At 43.3% G+C, this 25,411-nt stretch overlaps 1 protein-coding gene across 8 annotated transcripts in view; it reads left to right on the forward strand.

Annotated features, from left to right (window-relative positions):
• ETV6 (ETS variant transcription factor 6) overlaps positions 1–25,411 on the forward strand; it is a 138,663-nt gene that overhangs the window by 86,903 nt on the left and 26,349 nt on the right. For all 8 annotated transcript variants that reach the window (XM_049821539.1, XM_049821538.1, XM_049821540.1 and 5 more), the window contains 2 exons: positions 17,667–17,831; positions 21,627–21,761. In XM_049821539.1, coding sequence (XP_049677496.1) covers positions 17,667–17,831; positions 21,627–21,761 — 300 coding nt within the window. The remainder of the gene's footprint in view (positions 1–17,666; positions 17,832–21,626; positions 21,762–25,411) is intronic.

The following is a 25,411-nucleotide window of genomic DNA, read 5'->3' on the forward strand; positions in this document are numbered from 1 at the left end:
ATGGATTAATGCCAACCTTGAAATACTGCACTTTTTTCTCTTTTATCGTTTCAGTGGATCTGGTTTTATATATTCAAAGAAAGTTTGTTTGGAGCACACCAGTCTCCTGAGTACCATGAACTCTCTTTTTTTCCCTTTTCCCTCACTTACCACCTGTGGAGACCAAGATGCCGCCTCCTATAGCAAAATCTATGATGTTACCCCATTATTTCTGTTTTGCTTGGCTTTCAGAAGCTGGCAATTTGGGAAAAATACCAATAAACTACATCCTCTTAATAGCTCTGCATAGAGATTACAATCTAAGGAAACTCTCTGGACAAAAATATAATTTTTCTTCTGTTTGTGTGCATTACCAAGCCCACTGGGGTCCTGGTTTATGATTGCAACTGAGACACTACAATTATGCAGAATAATAATGCAGGCCTATTGAATTAGATGATGAAGATCATTTGATTTCAATTAGGACAGCACCTCCTGGCCCTTCACATGGACCAGGGCCTCATTGTGTGAGCTGCTGCAGTTAGTGCAATAACTGTGTTCTGTCTTTCTGTACAAACAGGGCATCAGGCCCACTGATTTATAGATCCTAGATATTTTTAAACTGCTATGAAAAACAAGGCTAGGGCTTGTGTTGTTAGTGAGAACTTCAGAATGTGTCAAAATTTCAGCATAATCCTTTCCAGAAGAAAAAATTTGGAATTAAAGAGACACCACCACCACCACCACCACCCCCAAGTTAAAAATATGTATTTTAAAAAAAAACTTAAGAGAAGGACAGATTTTTCAGCCCTTTCTTTCCCTGGAAGGCAGTTATCCAAGTGAGACATCCCGCTAAAATCACTGGAACTGCTTGTGTAAATAAATGCTCACAAGAATATGGGTTAAACCATGCAACCCTCAGTGTCTTGTTTATTACTTCACTGCTGTATTTACCTAAATTGATGCACTTGATGCACTTTGGTATTCATCTTCCGTTCCACTATTTATGAGGGTTGCTTTGCAATTTTACATTTATCTCATTTTTGACAATACAAGTATGAATATCAGTTATACTTTTGTTTAGAATTGCTTTTAGTTTGAACAAGTTTCAATTGTTTCATTGAAACAAATGTAATTAGGAGGCTTTCTTTTAAAAGCAGGAAGAAAACCCACAGCGCTTTTGACTGAATGTGAAAGAAACCTATACAGAGAAAGCAGAATTCTTTTTGTGCTAACAGCACGATTTTCTTAATTTAAGATTGTGCAAATAAGAATAGAGTTACCAAAATGTACAGTGGTTCTTTACAAGAAATACAAATAAATCAATGTGTATAATAGAATGAATATTGGGATTAACTACAGATACGGTTTTCCTAGGGCTTCTCTGACACATGGAGAAATGCCTGAGAACTGATGAAGTGGAGAGAGAAGGAAAAAAAAAGAGAAAAAATGTATGCAAAGCCACTTGGGTAGAGTTATGCAAATGACCTTATCAGGGCAAGCAAAAGGCTCCTCCATTGTGCCTGCCAATTAGGAAATAGCAGCTATGGACATACTCAGCTCTCTCTTCCTGAGGAGGTGCAGCTTTAGCCTGTGATGTTGGTAACCACACCATGAAAGGAGATTAAAAAATTGTCTCTTTTATGTCTTTTTAAGAGGTTGGCAGAGATGCTAAACGAATCCTGGACAGGGCAAGCACCCTGATAGTATCCCAGTACCATTTTTTCAATTTCATATGGGTTCTAGCAAACCAAGAGAGCAAAGAAACCACTAGGCTTTCTCAGGGGTACAGAAATAGTCCCAGATTTCTTTGAAGGCACTGGTGTCCCTCCACGCTGACTCCCATTCTGAAGAAAGAAGGGAAAAAGAAGCACTTCCTGCTGTTCAGCCCAACTCAGCCTGCATTGAGCAGGCATTAACTGGGCTCTCATTCAACATTCAGCAGGGTGGAATAAGTTCCTGGTCAATATGATGTGTTCATGAGGATTTTTCATAGCTGGGGTTTGACTGTGCCCAAATTGTCTGGAGGCAGCTAGAGGGTACGGTCAGATGAATGGGTCAGCTGAAGTGTTACACACTGGATTGGGTGCACACCCTGAGAGTGCATCCAGTGTGTTAATGCTGCTTTATTTGAGTTGCTGCTTCCCAGGCTTAAAAGATAACTGTGTGAGCAGCATTACTTAAGCAAAAGGGCAAAACGTGAAAAAACAGTGTGATCTTTCTGCATGTTAAAGCACAGCAGCATGCCAAAATGAGAACCCAAACATTTTGTCTTTCTTTCCTTATCTCCATAGTGAGAGAGAGAACATCCTGGGTGGAAGAACAGGATTCAGTGGAGGCTAATAGGGTTGGCAGAAATGTGTGTGCACTAGAGCTGCCAGGGTGCAGGCTGTGGGACCAACCAGCCCAGTAGGAAGCTGCAGAGAGAGGCATTCCTCAGTACCCAACAAATCTCTGAGCCTTGAAGGTCTGTCTTGTTGCATGGAGATGCAGGCTGTGCAAAAAAATCAACTCGGGCCTTCAAAACGATCAGTGAACTGAAGTGGAGAGAGAACTAGAAAGTTTGATGCAGAGGAGCTGTGCTCCCTCTGTCCCAGTCAGGGTCAACACTGCATCTGCCTCTGTGAACAGTACAGTCTGGTGGCTGTCTTCATGTATGTATCCTTGGCAAAAAAAACCCAAAAACAAGAGAAAAAGAACTATGTCTCAAGAAATGCTGGTACTTTGTGTATAGCTTTGGGCTAAGTTCTCTGCTGATTTGCCCTCTGCTGTGAAAATCCCCTCTCTGGACACAAAACGGAAGAGACAACAATATGCCCAGATACACAGAAAAGTCTTGGTGTGCAGTCTTGGGCTCTTTGACCTTACTAATGCATCTCTCAGCCTGTTCTTCTAGATGCCTTCTTTGTTGTTAGGTTTTCAAAATCTTTTTTTCTTCAAAGCTAGTTCCTATATGGAGTTTTTAATATCCCTTACTGCGAACAACCTGTTTCCCAGTATCATTTCTCCAGGTGAGCAATTGTTATAATTGCTGTTAGGATGCTGTTTAGCAATGAAGTGGAGGCAGTGAAGCGACACTTGTTCTGCATGCCAGCCCTTCTCTTACAGGTAGAGGCTCACTTATAGTTCTGGGAGAGAAGGGGGAAAAACAGAATAACAGTGCTGTGATTTTTTTTGTTCAACGCATGCTGCTCACTCCTTGTTTTCTTTCTGATAACACCAAGGTATTTACGTGCAAACAAAAGACTCCTCTTGCCAAATCAGCCTCCTCCTCCTCCTACCTGATTCCGTCAGCAGAGTTGCAAAAGCATGACTGTGACAGCACTAAATGCATAAGGGTGAGGTTGGGCTGACAAAAGAAATCTCCTCTTCACATAGTGTGCACACCTCAGGGGTGGTGGGGCAAATAGGAAATCTAGAAAAAGTTCAAAATGAGGCATCAGCAAAACATCTTGTTAAAAATTAATCGTTATGTTTTCTTTTGAGAATTAATCTTCAAGTGAAGTAGTTTTTCAGGACCTCGATTAACAAATTTGGTCAGAGCAGGGAAGAGACAATATTGAACAGGACCAACCTAACAGTTGCCCATTCCAGCTGCTTCAGAGGAAGGTATAAGAAAGAAATGCTATAATTTTATTAAGGAGTAAACCAGCCCACAAAGAAACCTTTTTCTGAATTTCCATTCTTTGGTTATCCAAACACCTGAATAACAAGGGTGTAAATCTTTCCTGAAATTGCATTCATGTCCTCAGAAACTCTGCATGGTGTCAAACACGGAGGACTATGTTTTCATGAGCATACAGTATTTGAGTCCATATGCTCTATGTTTATTATCTGCCAGAGTGGTGTGAGACATCTAGAGTCTGCAGATTTTTTCAGGGCTTCACGGGAAAATTTTTGGCACTTTGCATTCCTTAATGTCATTTTGTGTGAAATTGCTGAAGAAGACTTCTCCCCCCGCCTCAAATTGACAATGTGCCCATGCCTGCATTACTGTACCATGCTGTCAGTGCTAAGCCAGTTGACCCCAGTCATGTGAAAAAATCAAAATCACGTTAATAAGCAAAGCATTTCAGAAGAGTAGTTTTCCACTTGTAGCTTGTTAAGAAGAAAGGAAAGACTTGGAATGTCAACTTGCTTTGCACTGACACCATGTACCTATTAGCTTAGTAATTTCTGTAATGTAGGAATTAATAAAACAGGCATGAAGAGAAAAGTTAGGGAAACCTGAAAAGTTAGGTTAAAAGGTGTCCTTTCTTCAAAACGTAGTTCACTATTCTTTCCTAATGTGCATGTTTGCTTTCTGCCTTCTTACTTCTCAAGTCTGTCTTTCTACTCGCCCCACTCCCTGCCGTATCCCACTCATACACATACATGCACACTTTGATCCAGAGCCTGAGAAGCTTACAAGCTGTGCAGTCCTGTTGCAATCTGGATCTGACTGCTGCGCTGTAGTTACCAAGAAACTTCCCTTCCTCTGATCTAGTACTGAACAGCATTTCCAGAAATTGCTATTGCTGGTACAGTTGGCAAAAACAGCTTTCATGGGTACTTAATTTGTGACAGTTGGCTCAACCAAAGAGAGGATATCCAGGCAAGTATTTCTTCGTAGGACAGAAGATACCACATCAGGGATGGCCAAGTTCAGACAAGTCCAGGCACATGACCAGTAGGTCCAAATGGCAGATTTTTAAAAAGATGTTCCATCTTGTGCAAGTCGGTTGTGAATCAGTCTTCCCAGGAGAGCAGAAACTTGAGATGATTTGGAAGTTATGATACAAAAGAATGAAGCTAAACTGGTTTTGACTTTGTAAACCAAACAAGTCTTGAAGCATTGGAAGATTAGAAGAGAAATTACTACTTTATAGAGACACCTCTCTTGCTTTCCTGACTTCAATGTGTGAATAGAACGTGTGAATAGAAGTCCTGTGTGAACAGATACACCTATAAATCTGGATTTCTGCAACAGATATGTAATTTGACAAGTGTCCTTCACAGAGCTGGCTGAAATTTGCCAAAATATGGGGCAGCACTGCTATCAAAATTTTAATTAGGCAAATTGATGAAAAAGTATTTCAACTACATTTTCACATTATCCACTTAGTAAAGAGTGTATGAGGATTCCAGTAGTTTCAGTTGGTTCCCAGGGGGACCAGCATTGTATGCACACCATCATGCTGTTCACTTTGCTTCTACATTCAATCCCTTCCCTCTCCTCTCTGTTTATATTGCAATGTCCTCCAGGCAGGGGCTCCTCCTTATTCAATGTTTTGTACTACCTGGCACAACTGTCAGCCATGTAGAGGAGCCATTAGATCTTATTAAATATTTTTGGCAGGTGATATAATTTGGTTCTCTTTCATAATACTTAAACTAAGAAAAATAAGGTTGCTACCCGTCACCCCTTCAAAAGCAGGGGCACTGTTAGTGGGACTGAGAGGTATAACTTTCTCACCTCTCCCTGCTGTCACAGCTCCACAGCTGATCCTGCTCTGGGACTCCCAGCTGCAGCACACAATGCCCTTCTCAAGGGACAGAGGTCCCCTTTCCCCCACCACATCTGCAGTAGTTTGTTGGAGATAGCAAGCACAGGAATGGCTGTCCTTCCTGTGGGAAAGGAAGGGTGGAGAGAAGGACAGCGCAAGATAGCTTCAGTGATGTCAAGGTCACTAGGTGTCTATACTAGCACAATAAGTTTACAGAGTATTAAGAATTGTGAATCTGTGATGGTATCAGTTACTCATCATTACTAGGTATGCAGTCTGTCTCACAGCACCTTTACCTTTGCAAGAAACCTGAAAAGCAGGATGAGACAGAACATCCTTGTGAATTATCTCATCCATTTGTTTTCCTTTTCATTCAAAGCTTGATCCCCTACTGGAAATGCGTAGGTAAATTATTTGCCTCTATCGACATTACAATAATTTTTCCAGCCCTGGAAGCAAGCCTTTCTCGGTGACATCATCAAGATTAAACTCAAGTAATACAGCGAGCCCATGCATTTTTCAGTGACATGACATGTTCTATAACAATACTAGCTGAAGCATTTCCTCCCTACTCTGTCACCACATCCAGCTGTTATTCTTTGCAATTTGCCACCTCCCTGCCAGTTGTGTTGACCTAACTGTTAGTACAATTGTGCTCTTAATCAGCTCAGAAAGCTGATGTGGCAGAAACCAATGTACATATATACTTAAATACAGATTACCTCTCTCATCAAGATCACAGCATAGCTCCTCCAGCAGTTGCACTGGTACATCGAAGGGTGGCCAGAAAACAGTACTACATCAGCACTGCCACTGCACACTACATATTGTCGGAGCTGTGGCCTGAAAGGAGCTGGTTTGAAGGACAATATAGTGATTTCAGACATCCCAGCGCTGAGATAAAATTTATCATCTTTGTTCTGGCTCCTTCATACCAGACAGAATAATAGAAAGGGATTTCAATATACCCAGTTCAGGAGGGGGGCATATTTCCCTCAAGCACAGGACGCCAGCAAGACACCTCTGAAGCTGGAGGGGAGAAGCTGGAATTGTATTGCTGAGATCAGAGGCTGTCACAGAGAGGTAGCTGTAGCCCACACAACTGTGTATCTGCACTGCAGTGAGAGGTGAGTCAGTGTCACAGCTGCCGAAGCATTTGCTGAAGCCATAGTACTCGCAGACCTCAGCATGAACTAGCTACCGTGGTGTCGGGCAGGCTGTGCTGAACAGGCAGCATACGCTCAAGCCCTTGTTGTGGTTGGCACCTCGGGGAGCTAGTTCAGAGGGCACCCCAGGGATCGCTGCAAGTGCTGCAGCTGTGCCTCTGACTGCAGGATGCACATGTCTTTAAGCGACACAGCACAGCATCCTAGCTCCAGTCTGACAAGCTCCCAGACAGGATCTTGCCTGCTGTCCCAATTAATAAAGTTGATTTCTGATTCCTTGAAGCCTTTCTGAAGCCAGTTTTTGGGGGGCCTAATATGAGAAGTTAGTGGGTATGCTGACTAGCTTCAGAGCAAGCAGGAGTTAAATCCTGGAGAGGAAGCAATTCTCAAGCTGCAGCAAAGATAATCATGATAATTTATCATCTGATAATCAAAGAGCACACACTTAATTTGTTCTCATTATCAATGTATTTCAAGCACAAGTACCTTAGTACAAGAAGCCTTTCTCTGCACAAGTTGCACTGGAAGTGTAGAGAAAAAGGGCCCCATGCAAATGCAATGCAGTTACTTCTTCTGTATGGGTGATGTGTTGTAGTGCAGTTTGGAGTCCATTGCTGCAGCCTCCTTGTGCCCCTGGATGTGGAAAAGGACCCCCGGCATCTAGACCTGTTGTTTTAAGCACTTGACCTTTCTCTAGGACAGCAGTGTCTTCTTGGAGAAATGACTGACAGTTTGTAAGACCTGCAGGGATTTGGTTCATTAAGGAACCATCAAGAAATGAAGCTTAATCTGGAGTTCTTAACCATGTCAGAACTCTGGTTTGGGGCATCTTGGAAGTGGGAAATGTCTGCAGCATGCTAAGAGCGGGCTTTTACCTCCAAAGCCCAAGATGTGGTTCAGAACTGACTATAGCGTGCAGTCTCCAGAGCTGTAATTTGCACCATTTCCCCCAGTTATTTAATATTTAATGTCACCTCAAGGCAGGTCTTTGCATAAAGCACAGAAGAACTCATATACTAGTGGATTGAAGCAGGCTTTTATAGCCCTCCTGGATTAGGAATCTGAAGGAGAATGACTGCATAAGCAAGAGACAGAGGTCCAAAAGTGAAATCAGTTACAGTAGAAGTATGACATGCTTTTACCACATGCTGGTGGTAAAATTTTCTCTACATTGATTTGCTTAATGGTTACAGGCAAAGTAAGCCATGGTTCTGGCTGTGCTGCCAAAATCTTTTACAGTAGCAGCACAAGTGCAGCTGCAGCTCGCAAGGCTTTGAGCCCCAGTGCTGAGGAAGCCAACAGATGACATCTTGCTGTCACGGCGTAGACTGTTCTGTAGTGGAGCTGGCCTCACGTTCCCTGGAAACAGCTTGGAAAACATGCTCTTTGTGTACACGCTCCCCCCTCCCCAGCTCTCACAATCACAGTTGAGTTAGGAAATAAAGTCCCAGCCAAAATTCCTCAGGGGAAAGGGACCCAACTTCTTCAGGATGTGAGCCTCTGAGAACAAAATCTCCTTGTGAGAAGAAAGCAGTTTCTTAATACAGGAGGATTACAATGTCTTGCTATGTTGGTGGTAGTGTTTTGTTGGCATGTGAAACTGAAATTTCAAAACTTTCCACTTTATTCAGCTGTACAAAAAAGGCTTCCTGACCTCTCTCTCCCAAAACAGTAGCATCACCTCTAAGTTTGCAGCCACTGGAAGATCAAGGTGACCTAGCGGATGATAGGTTAAAGTGATAAATTGCTGAAAGGAACCATCTTAATTTTAGCAGCTGTATTAGTTGCAGCTAGCAACTATTTCTTCAGTTTTTCACATCTCTCTGGAAGATCAGGTACCTAAAACCGGAGCTTTCAGTTCCATCACCAGCATTACTGCCATATACTGTAAGCATGGCAATAATGTCAGCACCCCTCTCCACTGTACAGCAATTAGGCAGCAGGCAAAAGACTTAAGTAAAACCATATGTAGGTCAAGACTACCAAGATCAATTTAATTCTAATTACTTACAAATCTTCAACACCCCAGTCAGGGATCAAGACCATATTGTGTTAAAAGAAAGAAACAATGCATATTGACAGTTCATTCTAATACGTTACCTTAAAATTACTGTTGCCAGAATGCACCATATAAGTGACAGAAGAAGTGGGAAGGAAAAGTCAGTGTTAAGGACGTAAAGATGCTCTGCATTTGTCCAGTTGTAAAGAGGAGCAGAATATAGTTCCTGGATTTGATCCCTCCTATCACAGATTTGGTCTATGGGCAGGTGTCCAATGACTGTGCTTCACATCTGTAAAACAGATATAACAGTCTAATCTGTCTGCAGTTGAAAGGCACTGCATAGTGTAAATGTGCATGTATTACTAAGGGTAGTATCAGCAGTGACTGTATCCAATGCAGGAGAACTGTAAAGAATGTTTGTTAGACCTGAATTTTGACCTGGATTAAGATAAATTGGTTCGAAACAATAAAGAGTTGCTGAGAAGAAAATTCAAGTTTTTATAATCTCTTTGACTTCTACTTGCAAACCTGCTTGCTTCTGGCAGCATGGTCTTTTGAGTTAGCTAACTCGTGCTATTGTCAGGGCTCAGCTAGTTTTGTTTAGGATATAGTTTTTGCACATACAAGGAAAAAAGCAACAGAAGACATTTCTTTCAGCTCCTTTTGGAAGGGAGCAGTAGGAGAGCAATGTCTGCTCCATGGAAAACGGCCAAAAATTGGTTGAGAAGGAGTCATGAGTGGATTAAGACTATAACTGGGAGCAGATCCAAACCAACATTTCCCCATCCCCCTGCCAGCTGCTTGTGTTGCACAAGCCGCTCTGGTAGGAATCCATTGGTCACCTGCCTTCTCTGCCTATGGGCACAACATGAGCAAAGAGAGGGGTCGTCAGGGACCCAAGCAAGTTCTTTCCTGAGTGCAGTAACCGCAGTAGCAGCTGAACGGCTGTAGTCAGCTGAACGGCATTGTGCTGTCCGTGGCTCACTGACTCACTGTTAACGCTCTGGCCTTCTCTGAATGTGGTGCCCAGATGCGAAAAACCAGCGTTCACCCTGCCCTGGAAGGAGAGCTCTTGTCAGGCTTCTAGGAAGGTTTTGCAAACAACACGAAAGGAAGCTGGAGCAGTTCTGCACAGTTCTTGAAAGCTCTTGGACATGGCTCATGGGATGAGTGCCTAGAATACAGGCTGGTCTTTTCATCACCTCTGCAGTTGCTCGCTTCTTTGGCTGGTAGCTTTTCCCTTCAAGAACTTCAAAGTCTGGCCACTTCAGCACACATACCAGCACCATTTATCTAGACTGGTTTGCCCCGTCCTGGGTGAATTCTCTTTTCAGGCCGCAAACTGCCTGTCACCAGCAGGTAGACTGCTCCGGCGTTATAACATTTTCTTTGACTGATCTCAAAACGCAGCAAATCACAGAGGAAAGAGGGCTACATCCTAAGGTCCGCTTTTTCTGCAAGCTGACTCCACATAATGCATGTGGAAACAGAAAGGAAAGAGGTAGCTGCTGTGGGTCAAATACTGATTTCAGTTACAAGAAATGCAGCACAACTGGCCACGTTAAATGACTGGGGTTGCACTTGAGGCTTTATTCTGACATCAGGTACAAGTCTAAGGACTTCAGGAATTGGTCTGCAGTGTTCAGGGACTTTTCTGACTGTTGCTGGGGCAGGGGGTCTTAGACATAGCTGAGTAATTTTGTGTTAGAGAGTTACTTCATTTACTAACCTGTATCTGCAAAGAAAAGGGTTCAGCTATATTCTTTCATATGTTCTTCATGTTGAATTCTGTAGAGTGTGGCCTTTCCTCCCTCCTTTCCCACTTACACAGACTTCAGATTTTGTGGGGGTTTTGTACTGGTGACTTCATCTGCCATCATTAATCAGCGAGCTGTCTCAGCCCAGCAAGCTAATTTAGAGTCCTGCTTGTGCATCTGATCAGCAAATGCAAACCATGTGTAATGTCAGCAGGTCAGGGGAGGTGATGGAACATGGGATTTTCACCTCAGTTCCAGAAAGGGCCATAGTTGCTTCCAGGAAGCTGAGCTTGGCACTGGGTGTGGGGAATTGAAAAGATTTATTTCCCTGTTTGGGAGCTTAGAGCTTGATCATTCTAATCAAGCATTTTCCAATCAATATGTTTCTTATGGGCTTTCCAAAGGCTGCATTAGAAAACCAATTTTATTTATTTTATGACCCTGAAGCCCTAAGGGATTCAGGTGTGTCAACTTCCCAGGGTCTCTGTACAGACAGGGAGAAGGGCTGGGTCGCAGGGCACCACGCTAGCAAAGTCAGTGTGGCAGAAACCTGGCCCAGTGCTTCACTGGGTTTGTTTCTATAGACGTCTGCATGCACAGAGGCCCCAGAGGAGACACGGTGCACAGAGCATTACCCGCACTTGTGCTCTGCCTCTAATACCCTGTTCAACAGGACAGCGGGAGACATGAGCCTGTGCCTTTTATTTCAGATTACTACTGAAAAAGCTGTTTTGCCCTCTGTTCCCAGCAATGTAGGAAGCTTCCCAAAGCCTTGTCATTTTGATTACTGGCAGTTTCAGACCTTTTTAAAGGACACGCAAGCCTCACTGGGGTCTCTCTTCCTGCCCATCACATGACTCCTCTGTTCCCTAGCCAATGGTTTTTTTCCTTAACAAGACCTGTAAAGGTCCATTTTCCTCTGCTGCCATCCATTTCTCTTGTACCAGTTTGTACTTACCTCCCAAATAATTGTCTCTGAGGATTAGCCAGGATTAACCTTTTCCTCCTTTTCTACCTTTGCTTATCTCTGGGCCTTGAAACTGCAGAGCCAGCTCTCTACTATAGGATGAGGCAATCCCTGCAGGCCAGCAGCAATGAACGGCCACTGCTTCTCCGCTACCTGGCTCAAGTGGCACCTGCTGGACAGAGCAAGTGGTCGTGCACATCACCACACACCAGACCTCTGTCCCCTACTTGTAACAGCAAGTGCACGGACCGCCAGCGATACAGGGTTTATCCTGTGGTAGGGCTGCATCTTCCACACGTGTGCCAACCCAAGAGCAGTCCCAGAAGGCACTTATTTAGGCTGTCCATCTGCATGGGGTTAGCTAAGTACGCCACAGCTCCCTATCACCCATTCCCCTCCCGATAGAAAGGCTTCCTGAGAAAGCAAGGTCCTTAATCTTCCTGTCTTTACCTTCCGTAGCAGACGTAGCCGTGAAGAGCTGCTGAGCGCCCTGTGGGTGGGAGCCTGCCAGCGCTGGTAGCTATGGGGAAGGCATTTGTGGTAAGAGATCGGTGCGGCAGCTCCAGCAGAGATAGCATAAAATTCCTGCCTCAGGACCACCTCAGCGCCCAGCTTGGGCTTTAATTTGAAACCCCTTCAGTGTGATTGGCACACTGCTGTTGAGCTCAGCGCTGCAGCCCTTCTCAGGGAGCAGCATGTCGTGGTTTGTGCTGTCAGGTTCAAGCATGATAGCAGAACAGGGCCCCTGGTCTGCAGCAACAATCAATGCCTTTGTACAGGGAACCAGAGAGCAGCAGAGACAGCACCGCGGGAGTATTGAACCATAGTCATTTGAAGCAGCTGTGCAGCATTTTGTACTTTCGAAGCATTTCAGATGTTAACTGGCCAAGCGCCATGACACCTCTTTGCATTTTGGTAGTCTGGGTCTCCAAACAAAGAAGTGAGACAGAAGGAGGGGACTTTTTAAAAGTTGCTCTGGCAGAGCCTGGGAGAACGATTTGAATCTAATCCTATGTTTTTCCTCCAGACCGTGTTGCCTTTATACAGAAATGAAGAGAAAAACACAACCTCATGTCCCCCTCCTGCTTGACATACACCATCATATTCAGAACCACATATTATGCTTTATGGGTAACATGGAAGAATTTTGTTAATTAGTAACAAAAAAGGGAGCTTCAGTTCCTAAAGAGCTAGTTGGTAGCAGACACTCAAGTCTTCTGAACTTCTCCAGCATTGTTTTCCACTAAAGGCTGAAGTTCTGTCCTATAGTCAATGCTGCCAGTGATGATGCATCTGTCCCTGGGCGTTTGGAAAGTAGGTGCTGATTTCGTGCGCTCGCCCCTTTGCTGTTTGCCCAACTGCACTAAGTAGTTTTCAGCGTGGGAGTGAGAACAATTCTGTCTGCCCTGCAGAAAGCAGGCATAAATGAGAGGTCTGTCTTTACCCCCTTCTCGCCTCATCATCCTGACTGCTAGGCAGCCAGGCGTAAGGATGGAGTGCCCGGCCAAAGTGGAACAAAAAGTTAGACGAAACTTACTGTGAATGCTGTTTCCGTTGTGCATGCTGTTGTGTGGCTGCGTCCTCGTATCGAAACCAAAACGGAACAGCAGCTCTCGGTGGCACTGTATATCACACTTTGCATTGGATTTGTGTCTTCAGGTTGTTCCAGAATGAGTCAAGGTGAAAACAGCCTACGGTACATTATACTTCACATTTTAGATATATCTGTTACATACACTGTACATAGCAACTCATACTGTAAAACACATACCCTGTCTTCCAAAGCAAAGAAGGAGATGCTGAATACAAGTGCTTTGCAAGATTCAAGGTTGGATACATTTCTTCGAAAAACAAAGTTGTAACCCCACCAGAAGTTTGTGGTTAGATGTAAATATTGCTGGCTGTATAGTTTTATGTGCAGAAGGTTATACTAGGTGAGCAGAGCACTCTGTTTTTCTAATCTCAGAGCATGACCATGCTTAAGTTTCCTGATGGGCTCACTGTCAAAAAGAGTGAACTTTTTAGAGACCATCAGCTTAAACTCCTCTTCAACAGACCAGTACATTCTGCTGCGTCTGTGTGTGCGCACATGTGTGTATATGTGTAAGTAAGTGCCTGAACATACATAAACAATTTTAGTTGAAGAAGAGATGTAAATTACCCCATCATCCCCTCTTCACTGTACTTGGTTTTGCTGCGCAAGAATAGAAAGGAACAGAGAGTGGATTTCTTCTGCAGTCCAGATGGTTATCAGCATGTGCCCTAGAGCATGAGAACTGAACACTCTCACCATTTATAAGGTAGCAGCTAGTGTAACAGGTGTTAGAAGCAGGACTTCAGGTGAGGACTAAGCAACAGAAGGAGATAATCTATTAAGACACCAATGCGCTAGCCTGTGGCATTAGAAAGGTGAGCACGAATTTTGCTCCCTGTTTAATGCATATGAAGCTGTCGGATTATAAACGTGTCTATAAATTATTGTATTTTACTCTGCTGGAGGTGGTGCTTGGAAGGTGACAGAAGGCAGACTAGAGAATACGCTGGATCTCGCAGAGCCAGACTCTGGTGGTTTACATGGCTTTGTCTTTGCTTTCAGCTATTGAGTTCAAGAAGTTTTTGTTGTGTTTATTTTTACACTACGCAGATAGGGAGACTAAGGTTGGGAATGCTTGCCAGATTTCAGCCAGCAGAGCAATGGCAGAGATGAGAGCAGAGCCAGGTCCAACTCCTGGGTCAAAATTCACCCTCTGAAGTCTGTGGCCACTTTGGCCACTGAGAGGGCAGACTGGGAGAAAGGCAGCATCCCCTGTGTTTGATCCACACCTACTGAAAGCAGCAAACCCTTCCCACTGATTTCAACAGTCAGTTCAGCAGGCAAAACTTTGTCCTCATTTTGTAACACAGCACTCATTTTCCTCACTTTATTCTGCTTGGTAAATATCTTCGTTAGTTGAAGACAACGCTGTTAGCTTTCACAGAGAATAAAACTGGAGAGATAAAAAGAGCCCATTTTCCTCCACCGTGGGCATGACAATAAAAGAGAAGATGGAGAGGGGGAAAAAAGAAACAGCATCCAAAAAAAGAAAAATTGTATAAGCAGGATTAGTTTTTCTTTCATGGAGAGTATAGGAAAGCATTTTCAGGACCTACTGATAGCTATGTATGCTGTGCTGTAAAATCCCTTCAGCTGCAAAGCCAACCCTCTCATGCCCTTATTTTCACAAAACCAACTGCTTCTTTTTAAGAAAGGGCAAAGAAGGTGGGATACAAGTTTAGTAAATGCTGTACTGCACATGAAAGAATTATTTTTTGAACAACAGTTTCTGAACCACTTTCAGAAACACTGGTCTGCACCCTCAGAAAAGCCTCCTGTGACTGAACTGGTTCAGCCTGACAAAGCAAATGGACATGCAGTGGAGGCAGGCAACTAAAGAGGGGGTTTTTGGAGAAGCTAACTTCCCAGGAAAGTGGCAGGACAGGGAGGGAGGGAAATGAGAGAAGAGGCAATCCATCTAGGGAAAAGCAGTTAACTTATTTTATGGCACTTTATATCTTCCAAACACAATGTGAGTATTTAATTATGGTATCACCCCATGGGTGGAGAGATGTGTCAAGTCTACCTGCTTATTTTAGCGATAGCCAAACTGAATTAGAAGGGCTGCTTGCTGATTCTCAGTAACTAGAAGCCAAGTGGTCCTAGGTCATACTACTTTGGGGCTTTTCTCACAAGCTTCGGAGATGCTGCTGAAACCCAGCAGAGAACTGATTTGCAGTGTGAAGTGTTGGGCCCGTTTCAGAGTTGCCAGCACAGCACATGTGGCTTGTCCCAGTGCAAGCTTATCTGGCTGTTCTGGGTCTAGCGCAGATCAATCTAAACCTCTCTTTAGATATGGTATTTTTGTATTAGTTGAACGGAAGGCAAAAATACACGGCCACCAGCACATGGGAAACATTGATCTATGTTTGTACAGGGAGTGATTTATTTATTACGCGGTTATCTATAAGGGACCGTGCACCTCATGTGATGTTATCATATAGCTCTGTCCATGTCGGTCTGATTTTCCCAGTGATGTTTTGTTTTGTTTCATGCCTCATCTTGTGAAGTGCATATCAGGAGTCCAGTTAGATTTCCACATGACAGTGCTCCTTTAGGCAATTTATTACTTGTATGGCATGGCAAAAGGGGAGGCAAAAGAAACCACACATGAGCATTTCAAGCACTCCTCAGATGGTTTTTTAAACCCTTTCATATGTTGCGGTCTGGCTGCATCACATCTGACTTCTTTCTCTTTTAGCTGCAGTCAATGTGCATGCTGCCCAGAAGCAGCCTGGGGTCTGGAGTGTTTTCTGCAGGAATAGCCCTGTATTCAGCAAAATATGACCCTCACTCTGGCATTTTAGATGGCAGTCGCCATGTCTCTGAGCAGATCTACACCTCACCCCAGTCCCTTCAAAAAGAAAGGTCCTACAGAAAACTCTGACTCCAGTAATCAGACCCTAATTCAATAGGGGGGAGAGAATTTAAGTCCTTCATAAATAAATAAATGTTACTTCTTGTTTCTGTGTGGCACATAATACTGTGCTGCTGGGGCAGTTGAAAGCCAATGGAAATTCTTGCTGCTGCCATGCAGATGTCCCTTCCTTAGGTAGCTCTGACCCTTTCTCAGGCTCGATCTCAATTCCTTTTCCGACTGAGATTCAGTTCTGTATGCAGCTGTGGCTCTGGGACTTTCCAAAGCCTCTGTCTGGGAATCTGGCATAGCAGCAGAATGCAGTTCACTGCACGTGACCTCTTGCTAAAACAGAAAAAAGGGTTGCCTATCTGTTAAAGAAGTAAAAACCAAAAAAACCCAGAGTGGTACAACTCTCCCAGGTCTCTTTTAGTGCTTGGTAGAAGGAGGGTAATCAGATCTCGGAGAATGGTGTGCCAGGAAGGAAATTTCTTCCCATGTGTAGCATACAATCAGCCAGGTGCAATATGAGGAAGGGAGGTTCGTCTTCCTCTGAAGCATAAGGTATTAGCCCCTGCCAGAGGCTGTGTACCAGAGATCTGATCAGATACAGCAAATTTTATGTTCCTATGCACAGTGTGAAGCTTTCATTTCTACGCAACACATTGTAGCAAGTCAAAGAATGAGTCACCTCGCAAGGGGCAAAAGGAAAGAAAGCTTTTATCTCCCAGTGGATTGGAGATAATCTCTCTACCTGTGTATAAACAGCTCTTCACCATGCCACCTATTCTCCAGGGGAAGGAAGCTGTTTTAAACTTGTCTGTAAAACAGATACTGAATTGTCACACCTCCCAAGCCTCTCTGCCTGGGCCCAAAAAAGGTAGCAGGCAAAAGGTCTTTGACTTTCATGGTAACTTGATTGGGCCCCTGTGAGTAAACACCGTAGTCTAGGCTGTATATGCTGTACGAGCTGGCTGGGAGAAAGGGATTGCCAGATTCTCCTTGGAGGCCTGGAGAATCTGTGCCCAAACCGTACGAGCTGGCTGGGAGAAAGGGATTGCCAGATTCTCCTTTTAGGCCTGGAAAATCTGTGCCCAAACCGAACATATCTGCTATTTTACTATAAAATGGCATACCACCCTTATGTGGACAGAGTTACATTGGTAATGTTTTATCACTATACAGGAAACACAAGCTAAAGCAGTGCTAAAGGTGCCACAGCCTCGGTGCTCATTTTCCTCTCCAGTGTGGGAATGGCATCTGCTAGTGTAACGGCGTCTGCAGGAGTGGTGGGCCAGTCTGAATACACCTTTCTCAACCATATCCGCACTGATAACCACTTACAGACACACTGCTGTGGAGGCTGTGTTAAGCAGTCCCTCTTTACAGACCCCAGCCACCTAGAAGGAAGTATGGTCATAGCTCTCCTGCATCTGACTACTTTTCATTATTCTTGATCGGTGATCACTTTACAAGGGGCATGAAGAGAGACCACACCTCTCTTCTATGAAAGGATATGCACCAAAGATGGATGGGGCCAAGGACTTTGCCTCATGCCTACTCTGCACCTCAGAAGGAGCAGCTGGAGGAAAATCCCATTTGAAGCTTTTTTCAGTATGCTGAGGCAGTTCTTGTTTCTCAACATGTCACAGATAAACCAGGGTGCCTAAACTAATGAAGTATTTCACAGTCCAGTGCTTAGAGTAATTCTGCGTCAACGTGACATTCCTCTACTACACCTTCCCCTGAGACTTTGCACATGATGGTGTGGGGAGAAAGGGGGATTCACTGATGTTTGCCTATATTCTCATGCCTTGTCTCAATTTGGTAACACAATCGTGGTCTCTTCCTGCAACAGGTTTGCAGCCGGTTTACTGGAGCAGGGATGATGTGGCACAGTGGCTCAAGTGGGCAGAGAAGGAGTTTTCCTTGAGGCCGATTGAGAGCAACACTTTTGAGATGAACGGCAAGGCTCTGCTGCTCCTGACCAAAGAGGACTTTCGATACAGGTCTCCTCATTCAGGTGAGGATTATTGAAAAGAGAGAGGAAGCTGCAATGAAATCTGGAGAGGGTCAGAGAAGGAAATGGTCACATTTGTTGGGGTGACGTGGACAAGGGGAGGAGAGGGAGGACAGAGGCATTTGTATGAGACAAGGACAAAAAGGACAAGGGGGGAATGAAATCCTGATGCACCTGAGTTGTGGGAAGATTTGAATGCAAATCCAAACCCAAACATCCAACCTGTTTCTAGTTAAAACTCCCTGCAGGACTCGCAGGAAGCAAGCTTCTCTGGCAGCACTTTGTGACTTCCAGCTCTTCCCTGTAAAGGCTTATCTTTTCAGAGACCCAACTACAGCAGCAAGTTAATCAAGTGCTCCAGCCTCTTAAAGAAGCCCATATTAGCATTTTGCCTCACAGTGGGCTTGGCTGACGTGCGGCTAAAAGTGACTGCAAAACTCCTCCCTGGGGACACCTTTCCTCTATTTAACAGCCCCTGTGTGCTTTGCTTTACTTTACCATACTCTCTCACATGCTGGAGTCCAGCCTAAGGCACAGCACAGACAGGTGTATGAATCAGTCTGCCTATTGCTCAAATTATGTCTTCATTTATTCACAAAGAAGATTTAGAAATGTGTATGTTGCCTGCCTGTATTTATATCCCCTGCGGTCTGTGCTCCAGTTTTACAGTCAGAGCAAGCCTCTGCCCTCCTTTGTCAGGGATGTTTAACTAAATATGAGTTGTGACCTTTTCTTTTGTGACCATACAAGGTACTCCTGTTAAATAGAAACGCTCGTAATTCAATCACCATAGGCGATCAAAGAGTTTGGACCAAGCGGTGACAGAATTGCTGTGAGGAGGCTTCCAGTGCAAGGCTCACTAGGTGCAGAAGTACAGCTAGTGCTGCTTGGATCCAGCTGATAAGCAAGCCGTGGCACTAATTCTGCATCAAACTGCTTGGCAACTCCCTTGAATGCACCCCCACAACCATCCTCCTGCAGAATCTGCCTCACAAACTGTGGCTTATGTTTAGTGTATAGGAAGTTTTTTAAGCATGTGCTTCAAATCCAGAACTAATTTTGTATGGAAGGAGATGCCAAACGTCAATGTCTATTGCCAGTGCAATACAGTAGTGAAAATTGATGCCTAGAAAAGTCTTTTTTAAAATTCTGGTACACCACTTTGAATAATTTCATTAAAAAATTAGCCCTGCATAAGGCAAAAGAAGTATTAAAAGTGAGGATGTGGGCAAGGACTGCAAGGGACACCTTTATGTATCTTGTCTGCAACTCCCCTTATCATCCCAATGCCTTGCTGTCTACAGGTTATGCCCCTGCTCTTCCCTTTGTGTGCCGTGAGGGCACTTGAAATGAGTAGGATTTAAATGTTTGTAGGCTGGAAATAGAGCATTCCCAGAGAAGAGCCTCTGGCTTGCAAATCCTCACTCTGTGCAGAAGGTTAAGCTCTTATTTGCCTAAATTTGGAATGCAATAACCAAACTAAAGGACTCCTCCCTCGCTTTTTCTCTCCTTCTCTCCAGGTATTCCCCACTGATAATAAACCTTTTAGAGGATATCTGAGTCAGTCTCTAAAAATTTAGATGACTGTAGGTAGAGGGACATTACCTCAACATTTCCAAGAAATTAACTATACATGAAATTTAAGAACTATGAAATAATGTTTGCCATAGAGGCATTAAGTTTTTCAAGAGTGTAGCTACATAAAAGCTGTATCCTTTCCCCTCATGGTTAAACCAGAAGAACCACATCCACTCCCCCCAGTGGTCCTAGCAATAAAGTGGGCTCACAGCCCCACAGCTATTCTCCTGTTTAGAGCTGGACAGGGAAGGGAGGCAGCAGAGGACGGAGAGAGTGAAAAACGCTTTTCATCTTCTTAGTAGCATTACTGCGTCTGGGTGGTGCAGAAGCGTAACTGTTTTGTTAGGTGAAAAAAAGACAGCCAGCTTTATGGACATGTTCACTAGTCAGTCAGGGCAAGTCAAAAGAGGTACAAATTTGCTACCTTATGCTTGGAGTGTTACAGCACTAGTTATGTTTATGCCACTATTGCATTCAAAGATGCAAACTATGTGGTAAAATCACTTTTTAGCCTTTCATGTACTAAACATGGAAAAGGTAACTGGATTCTCAAGGCTTTGTTTTTAATTAGATTTTCAGGTATTGCAATCACCTTTTAAAAATGCCCTAAAGTCACTGCTGAGACAGTAAAAACAGCCCGGATGCTAAAAATAAAGGAAGCTGAACTATGGAAAGCAGGATGGCTTTAACTGTTTTCATGCTAAGACACTAAACTTGCCCACTAATAGAGCATTGGCAGCTTATAGAGACAAGGGACAAATGGTGCACAGTTTACAATCTCATAGAAATAACTACGAAAAAAACCCACACACCTGAGAAAGCTCTCCCAGAAAACCCAAGGTGTCCTAAGTGAAACTTTACTAAGTTCCTTTTCAGATAATATGTTATTGCTGCAACCTGTTCCTGTGTAATATGAGCAGTGACAAACAGAAGAGAGCAAGCAGAATTAAAAGTTGAGAGACTTCCTACCGTGTTGTACATTTTCACTTTGAAATGTGCAACATTATATCAGATAAAATGTAAGTACCTAGGTGTTTCATGTAGGTGTTGTTGGAGGATGGGCATCAGTACAAGATGTAATACATAAAAAGACACAAAATAAGCAGTTAGTCCATTGGTCTCCTAGATATTGTGGTGATAAGTTCCACTGAGGGAATGGTGGGGGGAGTGAGGAACAGCCTGCCTGCACCCCAGAAAGAAACAAGCATCTGGATCAATTCACACAAGAACATGTCAGCTTGGTGCAGTGCAATTCGCTGCAGACATTTCTGTGGAAGAGTGATACAACAGTAACTAACAGACTGTATTCACCCATACAGAGCACCCAAGTCTGCTGCATTTTGTTCCTTAGTCTGCATCATATCCTTGGTCTAATATTCCCTGTTGCAGTGAGCTCCATACAGATTCTAGTAGCTAGAAAAAACTAGCTTTGTGATCCCATTTGGGCTTTTCAGGAGTCCAACCCATGACACCAAGAGTGACATACAGAAGCTCCTAAGGTACCTATAGCACTCGAGTGTCTCCAGGAGTTGTCACCACAGCAAGGGTGTTCAGGATAGATAAATCTCTCAATTATTTTTAAGTCTTTGAGTCTCTCCCAAAGTAACTTCTCAAAGTGAGAGTTCTTTCTCCTGTGGATTTCCTAGAATGGAATGTCTTAGTAGCACACTGCCTCTGGCCTTGAGACACCAGTGTTGCATGCAGAGGCTTTACAGCATCATCTGTCTCCTCCCCCCATAAAGCCTAAGTTGTTCAGTAATTAAAGAAGAGCACCATCTTTGCTGCCAGCAACTCACTGCATAAATCATAGGCTTTACATTTAAAAATTCTGTTTCCTAAGGTGTCTATCTAAAACACTGAGACTGTGATGAGAAGAAGGTGGGACACTGAACTAACTACTGCTTGTAAAGGTTTGGAGCTCTTGGGTGGGCAGTCCTGTAGCCTGAAAAAAATTCTGTATTGGGGTAATAAAAGCCACATCTTGTCATTCTGCTATATTTCAACAGTCACACACAGAGGCGTGATATGCAGCTTTTCTTTTTCTTTTCTTCTGTTCAGGGAAGAACTTTGGAAAACAGTGAAAAGTAGGATTTCACTGCAAGCATTTTTGGGTCAGAAAATAGCACCCAGGAGCCATGAGTTCATGCATCAGATGGCTAAATGTGTCTTCTAAGCAGTGTGTAGGTTTTCATTTCCTTTTTCCTGCTGTTTGTCTTTTAGGTGATGTTTTGTATGAACTCCTTCAGCATATCCTGAAGCAAAGGAAAGCTCGTATGCTCTTCACACCTTTCTTCCACCCTGGGAACTCTATCCATGCTCAGCCAGAGGTCATATTGCACCAGAATCATGATGAAGGTAACTCTGTCTCATTCTTATGGGAGCTGCCATTATAGAGGCAAGTAGGGTAAGGCTGTAAGGAATTATGTCATTTTCTTGCTCCAAAGTTACTTAAATAAAGCTACTCTCCCCCCTTTGTCTCCACAGCTTTAGAACAATCAACTGGTCTAGGGAGTCAACTGTCCTTTCTCCATTTATCTTCTATTATTTTGTCCTGTTTCCAAAGCCTGCTTAAAAGCTATGCCAGTTGCAGATTAAAAAAATACCAGAAAGTTTTATTGACCCCATTGATGCATTTTTCCTCACTCCCAATTAGGTAGACAAAGATGATTTGTGGACTTTTAGTATCCTGGTGATGCAACTAGATGCAATCGTTTGCAGAGCAAGGGAGAAGGCAGCCTCAGAGAGGAACATCTTAACTCAGTCACTTTAACTGACAATCTGTCATCGCATCATTCCAGAGTTCCTAGCACTAAGCCCATCTTGTTGCTCAGCTTTTGAGCTGATTGAGCAATTCATCTTGAAAGAAGTTTTTTTCTGCAGGTTTTCTCTCATTTTTACTTTCAGAATTACTTGCTTAGGTTATTAGTTAGCCTTCTAGTAGCGTCCACATATACCATGCCTGTCAGTGGTGGTAAAGAAAGAATAGATATGTTTGTGGAATTGCAGATTTGGGCTTCTTCTACTCATTATTAGTACAGATCAAAATGTAAGTGTGCTTCCTTCAATGGAAAATTGAGGGTTTATTTTCTTTAAAAATATACACACTAAAGTACTTATTGGTTTTCTCCAATAACAGAAAAATATAAAGCCTAAGCCTTTTAAAAGGTCCTTGCCATGAAAGCATCAGGCAGAATTCACTTTTTTTCATTTAAAAAAAAAAAATCTGGGAAAAAGTAGTGTTACTCCTTTTTAAAGTAAACAGGAGAAGAGAACAGAAGTGAGTTAGGATATTGCCCTAGTCTCTGCTAACTGGAGAAAAGATGCACAAATTATTTCAAGATTCAATGTGGGATCGCAAGAGAAGATTCAGGTGTACTGTCAGACATGTACAAGTTGCCCATGGCCAGCCTGAGCAAGCCAGAATCAAATGACACCAGCAAAACTCTTAAGACTAAGCCAAGAGCAGGACAGCAGCAGATGGGATAAGGATGCTCCAAAGTGTTTCCACACAGTTACGTAAATATTTCAGATTAGAAGAGGGTGCTGCAGGTCAGGCTGAGGTGAAATTGACAGAGTTGTGCTAGACACAGTTACCTAGTGTGTTGATAGGCACTTTGAAGAGACCGTTATAAAAATCCCAGTTTTTTGCTGAAGCTTGGCATTCACCCACAAGTGTTCCCTTTCTAAATTTCAAACAGAAATACTAGGTGCCCTCTTAGACACCCCTACATTAAAGATATGGAGCAACTTTCACTGTAGAGAGGATTTCACAGGGATGCTGAGTTGGCCTTTCATGTGTGTCACTTAAAACCTAAGTCCTTTGCAATCTAGTCCAACTTCTGTCAGAGCACAGAGGATGATTAAGAAACAACTCTTGATTTCTTCCTCACGATACTCTGGCTGCTGATAGTATCACTGTATTTGCTTAGAGAACTCTCTGCTATTACTTAAAACTTTTCTTTATAATGACAAAAATTAGTTCTTGTTTTGCTGTGAGAGGGACTTCAAAACAAGTAAAGGAAACTACAGCTTGCCTGCCACAAGAGTGAGCAATCAGAAAATCTTTATGCCAAGAATTTACAGGCAGGTGAATTTATTTATTTATGTATTTTGACATTCCTTCTTTCTTCTTCCTGTCACTTGGGAGAAACTAGCACAATTAAGTTTACCATTTTCCCTGAGCAGAATGCAGCTTAGTAAAAAAAAGGAGAATGAAAGTGAGAAGTAGAACTTAACCCTGCCTAACTCACAAGCTGTAACAAAGGGGTCAAGTGTTACTTTGGCACAACTTTGAGTGGTTAAACTTCATAGGTGATGGATCTTTTTTAGAATCCCTTCTTACAGTGATGTTTTTCCATTTTCTTCTACTGACTCTTTTGCCCATTTCCTAATAGGTTATATACTTATGATCCTGTTTCTAAGTGCTTTCATTTTAAATTTGTTAATCCAGAATCAGATGAGACCAACATTTACATCCGGTGGCTTTTTACTAGCTTAAGCGAAGTGGGTTTGACTGTTCAAAATCAGTTGTCAGTGGTTCAGGATATCTCCAAGATGCATTGGCATTGGCTTGGAATCTGCCCTGTGGCCATCGGTCTCAGTCCCTCTAGAGGGATGAGCAAGGGAGAGTGAATTACCTACATCTCCAGGGGTCCTTCTGACTCAGCACTGAGTCATTTGATGGGATGCCATACAGGAAGCTTACACTGTCATTCCCTGCACTTCTTTTATGGGTAAGTAAAGAGTGCCAATCTTTGGGATTGTCACACCAGCAATTGCTCACTCCCAGAGTGAGTGCAGTCCCACCCATCCCTATATGGATCACATAGGTCAGCAGTTTTCCTGGGAGCTGAATTCCCTTTCAAAGCTTTCCCTTCAAGAAAAGGGTGTTGGTCACTCAGAATGAAGAGCCAGGCTGATGAGTGAATCTGTCTGTTCCTGCAGGAAACAGTGCACCATATGTGCTCAACTTACAGTCATCAGATGTGCCAAGGAATGAATGTAATGAGAACTTTATTCTGTTCAGGGTCATTCGTGGCCGTGGAACTGCTTGGAGCTGAATTTGAATTGTTTTATGGTAAACAGCAACTTCGGCCGTGAGGGGATTCTTAAGTATTGAAAGAGAAAGATCTTGCAAGAAAGTGAACACTAGTGTGTATCCATATGTGTTTCTTCCTCTTGCTGCTTTTTAAAGAGTTCCTTGGTCCCTACCTTCTCTTCACCCTGTCCTGGTTCAGGATCACCATGGTTTGGGAGCAGACAGATAGGTCTGCTTCTGTTTGGAGCTTGTCAGAGCCAAATAATATTCGCAGAGAGCTTGGTGGAAAGCACAGCAAGGCATTCCTTTCTGCTTTCAAGATAGCTGCTCCCCTCAGTCAAGGCACTTTAAATAAGTAGGACAAACAATACAATATTCTGGTCTGTATTTACAGGCCAAGAATGAGCACAGTGCATTTGAATGTACACTGATGGGGGTTGGATGGTCTGTAGAAGATAGGATGCTGAGTAAAATTGGGGGATTGGTTTTCTTTCTGTTGTGGCAAAGAAATGAGACTTTAAGAAAAGACAGCCACAGAGGTAGGTACAGTTGTAAATTAATTCTTCTTTGATCTTCACATCATTTGGGCTATCCCACATTAGCTGGCCACATTGTATTTAAAGCTGTTTGGATTTAAACAAGAACAATATATAGTTCTGGAGTTTCATGTCCTCCAGGTGTTTCATTGTGAGTACCTTAAATAGCTCTACGAATGCATTTTTCTTGTCTGGGACCACAAGTGTGTGAAATAAGTGTTGTGGAGCCATGTAGTTTCTGCCTAAAATTTCAGGTTTTCCTGTAGACTTCAGCCCACTGAGTAGGCAAAAGGGTTGGTGCTATGTCACTGCCTGGCACTACATTTTCTCAGGACTAGAGCTTTTCCTGTTCAGGCCTTTTCCCTGGGTAAGTGCTGATCCTTTTCCTGATGGCTGCCTGGGTTCCAGGGTAGTGGGAGCCCCTGGGTCTT

Source organism: Accipiter gentilis, chromosome 18 (assembly GCF_929443795.1).
Source record: "Accipiter gentilis chromosome 18, bAccGen1.1, whole genome shotgun sequence".
In the NCBI taxonomy this organism is placed as follows: Eukaryota; Metazoa; Chordata; class Aves; order Accipitriformes; family Accipitridae; genus Astur; species Astur gentilis.